We start from the raw sequence: 11,334 nt of genomic DNA, 5'->3' as shown, positions 1-11,334 counted from the left end.
CAGTGAGAGCAGAGCATTTCTGGTTCACATTTATTAGCCATACTGGTAATAAACATTTACATTGTGGTAGCGCCTAGAGGCCCTATTTGAAAGCTTGTCTAGAAGTGCTATTGTACCTGGGCACTAAACAGCTCTGAAGCAGCACATCTGTCTGCCAGATGTTTTATTTTCTTAGAAGCTGCCATTTCAAAAAGCCTCTTGCTTCCCCTAACAAGCCTTAATAAGAATCTTCAAGAGCTTGGCTTCATCATCCTTCCAAGGAGAATCTGCAGTTAAAATAGCGATGAAACAAGGAAGGAGAGCACTGCTCGAGCTAGTGAGGGACACCAGAGAGGTGCAGAATAGTCTGAAGACCACATTAACAGAGGACTCTGGAAAAGGGCACTGACCTCTGCCTGTTTCATCCCTCCAGGGCTGGCTACCAGGGCACTGGGGCCAACGCAGGAGGAGCATTGAATGGAAGTTGCCAGCAGACCAGGGTGCACCAGTGGGCTTAGTGGTCCCTATTCCAACTTTCATTGACTTTTGGACCCTGAAAGGTTGCACAGAAATCGTGGGCTTTATCTTCTCATGGTTCAAAGTTTGGTATCCATGGGCAGAAAAATGGTCTGAGAGGGACCTTCCACTTTTCTCCCACTTCTGCCCTCAGAGTCATCAGCTGCTCCTCCCCTGGTCAGTGCTCAGGGGTCACACAGCTCAGTGGCTGGAAATCCTGTCCCTTGCTGGAAGCAGCAGCTGGGAAGTGCCAGGATTTCCCCCTTCCCAAGGCTGCCCTGGGCCAGACCAGGGGGTGGCTTGCGAAGGACCCCTTCGCTCTTTTGCCGTGACCGTACTTGCTCCAGCAGACCGACGAGCAGGCCGGGCAGAGCAGGGACACAGCGGGGCAACAGTGCGGGGACAGCGGGGACGAAGCAAGTACACTGCGGGGACAGAGCTGGGACACAGTGGGCACAATGAGGGAACAGGGACGCTGCGGGGACAGTCTGGGGACACAATGGGGACACAGCAGGGACGGAGTGAGGACACGAGGACGGAGCGGGACACCAAGAGGACAGAGGGCGACACGAAAGGGACGGAACGGCAAGAGAGCGCGGAAAGAGCGGGAACACGAAGGGGACACAGTAGGGACGGAGCGGGGACACAGCGGGGGTACGGCAGGGACACAGCGGAGGTTCGGCGGGGACACAGCGAGGCCGGCCCGGAGACACAAAGGGACGCGGACCGGACACCCCGCGGACGCCCTCAGCCGCCGCCCCGCCCCGCCCGTCACGTGAGGCGGCAGAGCCAATGGCCGCGCGCTCCCTCCGGTCCGCGCGCTGCCCGGCAACGGCCGCGGGGGGGCGCCGTCCCCGCCCGCCATGCTGAGGGCGAAGGTGCTGCTGGTGGGGCCCCGTGAGGTGAGCGTGGGCCGGCACCCCCCGGCACCCCCCGGCCGTCACCGCCGAGCCCCGCAGGGTCCCTGTGGCGAGAGGGAGGGAAGGAGGAAGCGGGAGGACCAGGCCTGCACGCACCGGGGCTGAGCGGGAGGGATGGCGCGGGGGGCTTGGGTGAACACCGTCGTCGTGGCTTTGGCACATTAAGTTCCTCCGTGTGTCTTTCACCCCCGCGTTCTGCCAGTCTGGGAAGTCTGTGTTGGCAAACTTCGTGTCCGAGAGCACGGAAGGGATCGGCAGCTACAGCCCGACGCAGGGGGTCAGGTGAGCGAGGCCCCGAGAGCCCCGAGCTCTGCTGTGCCACCGTGTGGGATCATATCCCATTGTTGGTCATCATTTCCGCAGGATCCTGGAGTATGAGAAGCCAAACCTCAATGGAAACAACAAGGGAGCCGGGTGTCGATTCGAGCTGTGGGATTGCAGTGGTGATCAAAAGTAAGCCAGCATGGTTACTTCCTCCAGGTTACTGAATCCTAGTAGTTCTGTTTACAAGATATTCATACATAAGGCCCAAACCAATTATCTGTCTGTCATGAGGAGTACTCCTGACTCTTTACCGCAATATATTTTTATAGTTTCTGCTGTAAACACTAGATACTCTCTGCCGTGATCACAGCTGAACTCTGTTTTGGATAAGGACTGACTAGAACAGTAAAGTCCACAACTCCTGGAATGAAGTTATAGATACAGGAGACAGAGGCCCACTCTGTAATTGCCTTCATCTCCTTTAAATTATGTGAGTGGACTTCAAACAATGTATGCGTATCATTGAGGCCTTAATTTCTAAAGGATGGAATTGAGAATGGGACAGATCCATTCTTAGGGCAATGTTTAATTAGGTTTATGTGAGCATTTGACTAAATTCTACCTTGTTAGCAAATCTTCAAATTAGAAAATCATGGAATCAACTATCATAAGTCAAAACACTTGGAATATGATGTCTAACTGGCAAGGTTACTGATGTTATAGTTAAAAAAGTACTTAATGTGTTCTTGAGGAGGGAAGAAAACTTGAGGAAGTTTGAGTGCATGTTTCTGCTCTCCAGCTGTAAGTCTTGCCATTTTCTGTGTTTTTCAAGGTTTGAAACATGCTGGCCAGCTCTGATGAAGGACTCTCATGGTGTAATAATCATCTTCAACCCTGAGCTGCCCAGCCACCTGAAAGAAATTGAAATGTGGTACTCGTGCTTCGTGCAGCAGCAGCCACTGCTTGACAGTCAATGTCTCTTGGTGGCACATCACAAGCCAGGCAGTGCAGGGGACATGGAAAACCTCTCCTTGGGTAAGGAGATGAAAAACTCCATTTGTAGCTCAGAGTTTTTCACTGATCTTTGTGTCTTTAAAATTGTTAATGACTTGTGGCTTGCCTTTTTCATTTAAATCTGTTGATTGAAGAACACTAAAGTGCTTTGCAAAAACAGAAATAATGGATTTCAAAGGTCATCTAGGAGATGAGCAATATTCCTGTTTCACAAAAATAAAGAAAGGGAAAGGAAAGGCAAGGCAAGAAAAGTTTGAGTGGCTTCTCTAACTGAGTATGCAGCTGAGCCAGAAATTAGAACTCCTGCCATATTTCCTCATCAGTAGTAGTTTCGTTCTTACATTGGATTTTTTTGGTAACTGACACTTTTGAGGGCATTTAAGTCTGTATTTTGTCAATCAAAAGAACAGGAGCCCTTTGAAATGAAAGGCTAATGAGCTGCATCTTAAAATTAGCAATAGGTTCATTAGATATTGCAAAATTATTTGTGACTCTTTACGGCTGTGAAAACACACACTCCCTCTGGGCAACCTGTTCCAGTGTTCAAACAAGCACATGTTTGTTATAAGCATTAATATATTAATACATATTTATTACAACAATATCATTCCATTATTTTGAAGTACTCAAAGAGTATCATATCACTTAATAGTAAAATTGCAGTTCAGTGCTCAATTTCTTTAATTCTGCTTAACTGAATCTGAGACCAAAACCAGACTTAAGGCTTCAATAATAATAAACTTGGAAGAATTTAATCTGGCAGTAGGCTGTATTTGTTTACAGCACTGACAAACTATGCTGCATTTCTTCTTGTCCTGCTCTGTGTTATCTGGGGTGTCAAACATTGTGTATCACTGAATTCCAGCTGACTTCAGCATGAGCTGTCTCATGACCTTGATTGTGAATATTTCTTTTATAAAAGCAATATAACTAATTATTTTTATTTACTTTCAAAGCTTATCCACTGAACAAGCTAAAATTGATACATTCCAACTTAGAGGAAGATCCTGAAGATGTTCGGATGGAATTTATCAAGTACTTCAGAAGCATTATCACCATAATGAATGAGAGCAGAGAGAGGGAAGAAATGTCAATTATCTCATAATATTTTAAAAAATACCGAACAAGGAAGAAAAAATATGATTTTCCCTTTGTAAGCTATACTAGCCTGTGAACAGACCTTCCCAAGGAGAATTTGTCAGGCTACAAATACTTCAGTCTGTAAACAAGTGCTGATGTCAGGTGAACTGTCGTGCCAAGGAGGTGGCTGCACATCTAGGAATTCGAGTAACTTTGTAGCTGCACTTCGGCATCAGAGGCACAGCAAGGTGTTACTATGTTAGTGTGGACCAAAATACAGAATATGGGTCATGGCTTCAGAATTCCTTTGTGCAGGGGTGCTTGGAGAAGGAAGCCTGACAGAGCATAAGACTTGGAGTTCTGCTGAAGCATCTGGGCAAAGTGCTCGTGTTAGCTGGGTTGCTGGAGAAGTCTTGTCTTTGGAAGTCAGTACAAACTGATTGGAATAGAGATCTGACAAGCAGTCATGGTGTAGAATCCACTTTTTTATGTTCCAAGTTGTCCTTGTCTTTCTCTTGAAGAGAGCACGTTGCACAGCCATTGCCTTGGCAGGACAGAGCAGGTTGCAGTCTTTCTCTGGACTGTTTCTCTTCTATTCCAACAAAATAAACATGTTGTGAGGACAATGTTTAGGCTTCTTTGGGAGGAAGGAATTTAAATCTTGGTTTAGTGCAATATTTTGACTTGTGTCAGGAGCTCCAGTTAGTTCTGCAATCTCCAGAGGAGGAAAAGCTGTTTCAAAACTTTTACTGTTCCCTGTTGCATTGAAATAAGTGGTTTCATAGATAATTTACTTTCTGATTTGTTTGGTTTGCACTCATCCCTGTTCTTCGTGTGTTTTGCTGCAGAAGACATTTTTTTTGTAACATGCATTACTAAGGCAATAAAAACATTTTAAAAATGCATCCTTTCTGTTCTTAATGGGGAAGTTAATTATGGGTCTGTGTAACTCTTAGCAACTTGTTTAATTTTTAGTAAGGAAAATAATGATAAAGTTGTAGTACATTTCAGCCTACAACAAGAGACATTTACAAAAACTTGGACCCAAAGTAGCAAAAGAAATTACACCACATTGACACTGTCTTTCAGAAAACATCCTTTAGAGAAAGTATGTTATAAACCAGGAAGTTCTTCATGTATTTTAGTTCAAGACAACAGGAGTGAGAGATTCTTGGGTTTTTCAGTGATCCAGGTTAATTACTATTTTTCCTATTTTCGTAGTTTTTTTCTGAGTAGTGAGTAGCCTGTCCTTGTGCAAAGGGGGCAGGAGGTGAAAGAATGAAAGATCTTTGAACAGTTCCAGTTCCTGCTCTGCCATTAAAGCTAAAAGCTACAGTTGGTTCTGGGAGGCAAAGAGGGTGGTACAGAAGGAAAACATCAGTGAGAGGAAGGACACCAGGAAAGAAACAAGTAAAATAAGCAGAAAAAGATGAAAAGAATAGGTTGGAGGTGAATAGTGGGAGGTTGGCATTTCATCATCTACGTTTTATTTATATGACTTTTGAACAATCAGGCTCTCTGTGCTTGCAATCAGTGTTGTAGGGTGGTCTGTTGGAGGTAGTTATTGGAAAATTCACAGTCTAACTAGAGAACAGTTTTGTACATGCTGCCTTAGATTACTTTTTCCTTGTTGCCAGCTGTGTGGTGCTGGAGCCAATTTTTAAAATATACTGCCTTAATAAATTCAGTTCTCCCCAACAGCAACATTGTGATATTCACTGATAAAAGACTGGTGTGAAACCCACCAAATATTTTATTTGGAATGTAAAACAGTGTTTGGGTGATTCCAGGGTTGAAATGTCAATGAACTCTCCTGTTCACCACCTTGCTTCATATAAAATGTTAATCATGATCTTACTTTAAACTCAAAAAAACAGTTGTAAATTACAGGTATCTATAGACTGCAGTACGCAGTTCATCACAGAAGAAAAATAGTGTTAGAACCAAAGACAGATGCCTAGACTTGACTTTATATCATCCAAAAAGTTCATAATACACAATAAATGTGGAACATCATTCATAAAATCTGGCCAAGAGATTAATTTCTGTCACTGGTGAAGAACAGTAAAGGCATAGACTCATGCAAAATTAATCCTTCGTACTGGAGAAGATAACAGAGAAAGTATTTATTCAAAGTATCTTTTATTAATGATTTATGAAGGAGGCCATCAGGGACACCCAGTTAAGAGAGAGGTGTGAGAATGCCAAGGAACACACATTGGGTCTCTGTCTCTGCTTTTGGAGCTCTCAGAGCCTGCAGAGCTCCGAGTGATGCCACATCCTGGTGTTCTCAGGCTGTGGGGTGCAGTTGTGTCTCTTGGTAAGGGGCTGTTCTGTGCTCTGTCCAGATTTCTGCTTGGGAGGCCAAGGAAGTGCCAGGCAAGTGTAAAGGAAACTGGGAGCATGTGGTAATCAGCCATGAATCAGCTGGCAAGCTGTGGGTTTGACTAAGAGTAGGAACAATTTAGGAGCAGAAGAGAGCAGCAGCTCTGCAGCAAGAGCACTCTTTATTTTATTCTTCCACGCTGAGGACCTTGCCTTACTACCACACTGGGAAGTTTGCAAAGGTTTTTTGGAATGGCCTTTCCAAGAAGAGGAAGGCAGACAACTGGTGAAGTCTGTCAACTCCTCCAGAATGTAGTCTTCTCCAGGTGTCCTCAGTCTCTTAGAGTGAACAGATCATGTCCCCTTCTCATCCTGTCAGCAGCCCTGAACCCCGAACCCTGGCTTTGTACAGCTGTGCACAAATTGGGAGTCTCCAAGTTCTCTGTCCCATTCTGTGGATCCCTGTCCATACTGGAATTCAGTGGCTGTTTGTTCCAGTGGTTTTTCTGTCATGGTTTTAGGAACTGAGGCTGGAATCAGGGGCATGGAACATTTTAAATATTAATTAATTCAAATAAATTCAGCCTCCACAGTGCAGAATCCAAAGTCTCCAGGATATGCCAACCATGCAATGAGAAAACAACCTGTCACTTCAACAGAAGTTATTCAGGTGCAACATTATTTTGTCACTTCGCACTGAGTAATGATAATCCTGACAACTTACTTCATTTTATTTATGATATACAGGTATAATTTTCAAAGTTTTATTGCTGTATAGCTACAAAACCCTTGATAGCTGTCCGTGAGTTCTACTCAAGTTCACACTCACCTCCCACAAGAGCAGTTCATACATCATTGCTCTGGACAAGTGACCTGTCTGGACAAAGAGTTAGCATGGAAATTTGATAGGGAGCAGAATCAGAGGAACTCTGCAGGGCTAAAATGCAGAATTTCAAGACTTCAGGGTTACATCCATAAAGTTAAAGACTGTGGCTACTTTGCAGACTGATCACTGAAGATATTTAAACTCTTCAATCGTAAGAGTTTGCTCAGGTTATCTCTTACAAGCTGTTTTCTGCACACACACAACATTGTGAAGCCAGTAATTCCTGGTGATGATGAAGACAGTGCTACCCAGATGTGTGACTTGTTTACAACTAAGCTTTGGGAGTAGCAGCAAAGCTGAATGAAATACATTTGGACCTTACCAAAACAATGCAGCTTTCTTTTCAAGTCATATATTTTGAAGGCCAGGCCTTTGGTCTCAGTTGCTCTCAGCAGTATTGTTCTAATGGACACAATAGACATAAGAAATCCCATGTTCCTATTTCTATTATTGTGTTGCCAAGTGACTAAAAGGGAGTCACGTAGGCCCCCACATTGAAGAGTGCCCATCCATGCTGGGGTTTTGCATGTTCAGTTTAAAATATGTAGGGTGCTGACATGCAGATGCTTTACAAAGCAACTTCTAGAAGGTATCCAGGACCTCTTAAAATCAGATCTTAAATGACTCAATTTTCAACAGGAGTGCCTTGCTCTGGAGGTCAGTTGTATTTCTCTTATCACTTCTCCAGAATTCTTCACTGGTGGAACACTTGGTACAGCAAAGATCTGCCAAAATACCAATTTACCTTGTTGAGAAGTTGCCTTCCCCAAGGTGCTAGAAACACTGCAGCAGTAATTCCCTAAGCTTTAGTTGGTGCTCTTTGTGCACACATGGATACCATGGCACCAGGGAGTACCAGACACCATGTGCTGCTACTCCGAGCAGTTCAGGGATGAATTCCCATGTACAAAGCAAGCCCTTTGTCACTTGCATTTTTGCATTGATCCACACAGGTTATTTACTTAGGACAAGTTTCCCCTTGGGTGACTGAGCTTTGTATAACCAGATACCTTGGAAAGGCACCTGTTCAGAATTTGCTGAGAACTCATCCTGTGAAAATTCTTCACAAACAGTTGGGAACCTCTCACCTTGTGCTGGAATCACCAGTATGATGGAACTGGCTTGTTCAAGTGGTGTTCAGGTTTGGCCACCCATGCTCAGAAAGATACACTGAATCAAGAAAAGGCCACTGAATCAAGAAAAGGCCACTGAATGGCTAAAGAAGAAAGAAACAATTGCATAAGAAGCGTTGGTTTTTTCACTCTAGCAACATAGCAAGGGGTTATGCTTGATGTCTGCAAATAAACCACAAAGAAAGAAAAATGACTGCATTTACTTGGACATAAGGTAACAGGAGCCATCAGAAGAGCAGGGTTGCTGTTGATAAAGGGCTGGACCATTCTAACTAAGGTACACAAACCTAAATATAAAGCACTCATTTACCATCTGCTCCTTTTGCTTATTTTCCCCCACCCTTGAATTGTATGTGGAAATAATTTGACCTTGAACACAAGCTTTTTTTTCTTTTTTCTGAAAGACACAAAAAACAGAGGAAATCTAATACATTCTCTTTGTTTATAATAATCTAAACTAAAAGGCAGCTTTGGCACAATACTCTATGTGAACAAACTAGTCAACCAATAACTCTAGTCTGGAAGTTGAAGAAGTTATCTAACAGGGAGGGAAAAACCTGGTTTCAGAACAGTGTTTAATTAGCAGTTTGTGATAGACTGTCACTGGGCTTGATCCTTGTAGTCCCTCTTTTATGAAAACAGGAGGCTTATTTCTTTTTTATTCATGCAGGTATTTTTCTGCAGAGGTGGCAGTGAACCAGAACATCAGCTCCAAACTTCCTTGAACTTTGAGAAACTTGGATTCTGATTTGTACTCCCCAGCTGGAGATCAGCTGAAGACAAAGGTTGTATTTACACATATGCAGAGGAAATAAAGCAATTTTCTCAACTCATACCAGAAGAAAGGTACTACAAATTTTCTCACGTGAGTCTCACTTTAGAGGGTACTGCCTGAAGATGGGCACTGGGTTTTGCTTACATAACTCTCAGACACAAACAAAAAAAGCCACATGTTTTGCTGAGTTCTATTGTCTCTCCCTCCCTTTGTAAGGAAATTAAAGCCTATTTCTCCCCTAGTTCCATGTAATCTATCTGAATCCTGGTAACATGTCTCTGAGAAATTGCTCAGAGGGAATAACAGACAAGGGTACACCCTCCATTGCTATGTTACTGCTCCATGAGTTCCAGACAAAAGCATTTTTTGTGGTTTGCCAGCAAGCATCTACTCCTAAAACCCTGGGATTGCATTGTTCTTTACATGTCAAAAGTTGATTTAGTACCGACAGGCACAGATTGCAGGGTCCATCTTTTTAGGAGGGATCTTCAGGTTTTCTAGACTGCTGGGGTCACCCCTCACAGCCAGTGACACCATTTGGGAGAGTCCCACACAAGTGGACTGTAAAGAACAGGCTCTCAGGTCTGCCCTGCAATGAATATTCCAGCATTTTTATCCTGACCTAGGTTAAATGGTAATACTCCAGAAACTGAGCAACTGACTGCCAGGCCATAACAACCCTGAATCATTAAATAAAGATACATCTTCTGGATAAATTATTGTTAAGGCTCCAAAATAGTTCTGCTGTGTTTGGAATTCTAATAATGGTAGGCAAGCTTGACTGGAACCTCTAATGATACAAAGATCTTGCAGTCTTGCTTATCTGTAACTAAGTTAATGAGCCTGGGACCCAAACACAGCTATTATGAGGTCCTTCTGCTCAGAATGGTGTATCTTTGCTTTTAAAGCAGATCATTAAAAGTGATATCTAATGAAAACTCCATCTGTTTTTCATTGGCTTTTTTCTTTTTTTATTCTCTAAGGCTCCACGAAGCTTTGCAGCACACAGGGCTGACACTGTCACACGCTAACAGGACAAGCCAGCCCTCGATGCAATTCCTTTGTCCAGGGAAGTTAAATATTGGGTATTTCTGGATCTATTAATGTAAAGGTAGCTTTTTGGACCTTTAATTTCTTTCATATCCAGGAATTGGAGAGAGATGCACAAATATGAAGTGGTGTAATAAATCTTAAGTCACACAGACCTGCACAGAACTGAATCTACAGACCACAAATGTTATTTTACAAAGCATTAGCAATAAAAGCTGGGAGTTGCCATGCTGTTCTCTCTCTTCTACTCAGCTAAATGGGAATTTCTGAGTCCTGTTAAGACATGGGGTCTATGACACGAAGTTGGGCAGTTGTGATCCCTCCAGACACTCTTACAGTTTTCTATCACATGAACCTACAGAAGCCAAAACGTGCACATGCAGTTTCCATTACTAAATAATTCATTGGCCAGTCCCAGAAAAACCTGGTAGTATTAGATACACAAACACTTTATGCTAAGTGCTATTAAAGCCTAGTTGCCAACAGACTTGAGTCTTAAGGATTTACCCAAGTGTAGATTTTCTGTCCTCTTATAAGGGTTTTCCTCCCTTATTCCCTATACAGACATAGGTACCTGCAGTAATGAATTTTTTAGGCATTTCACAGAACAAGAAAAACATGCCTAAACTGACCATGGAAATTAAAAGGTTTTTTCCCATCAAAAGAAGGAAAATCTGGAAGAAACACCATATAAAGTGGGAAACTGGGAGGATAGGAGAGACAGCAAAGAAGAAAGAGCACAGTTTTGAATAGCACAAGCTGTTTGTGAAAAAGATTGGGAACTTGGCTTACTGCAGAAGCAGAAGACTGGACTCAGCAACCCAAAAGATAACTTTTAATTCTACATTTCCTTCTCCAGAACTGGTGATAGAATAGATAATTTTTCCTTTAGAATTAGGTTTCTCTGCACTTGCCTGTGCAAGCATGTAAGTTAAAATCATGACACCTCTTTCCCATGCTCCAGCAAGGACAATAAAAAGAGAATGTGACCTCTTATGTGGCCTGTAACAAGTATAAATTAATGATGTCTTCATACAGATTCAATGTGGCAAAAAGTCCCATATTTCATACAGCTTTATAAATAAAGCATATCTTCTATGATTGATCACAAATAAACCAGAACAGAATCAAGCAGGTAATGTGGAAATACAAAGTAATAAAGACTGATTCTTACCTTTTGCTTTTGTAAGACAATGAGACTCATGTTTATGTTTTTTATATGAATTGGCCCCATATAATGTTGAAACTGGTTCATAATTCCCACTCAGATTTTTAAATTTTATGATTTTTAATTCTTGCAAGTTCTGTGAAAATAGACAGCCAAGTTAAGACAGATTATTCATTTCTCATTGAAGAAACAGGCTAAAATGAGCTCAATCCCCATTAAACATC

General features: G+C 42.7%; 1 protein-coding gene across 1 annotated transcript; it reads left to right on the top strand.

Annotated features, from left to right (window-relative positions):
* Positions 1-1,355: 1,355 nt before the first annotated feature.
* IFT22 (intraflagellar transport 22) lies at positions 1,356-4,649 on the top strand. Its single transcript, XM_082294393.1, has 5 exons — positions 1,356-1,397; positions 1,618-1,697; positions 1,779-1,868; positions 2,512-2,714; positions 3,650-4,649. Exons 1-5 carry the CDS (start codon positions 1,359-1,361, stop codon positions 3,796-3,798), a joined length of 561 nt encoding a protein of 186 aa, XP_082150519.1. The 5' UTR covers positions 1,356-1,358; the 3' UTR covers positions 3,799-4,649.
* Positions 4,650-11,334: the final 6,685 nt, after the last annotated feature.

This window comes from Coloeus monedula (assembly GCF_965178545.1).
Source record: "Coloeus monedula genome assembly, chromosome: 20".
Classification (NCBI taxonomy): domain Eukaryota; kingdom Metazoa; phylum Chordata; class Aves; order Passeriformes; family Corvidae; genus Coloeus; species Coloeus monedula.
The sequence above is the reverse complement of the archived record's forward strand: the minus strand, read 5'-3'. Positions and strand labels throughout refer to the sequence as shown.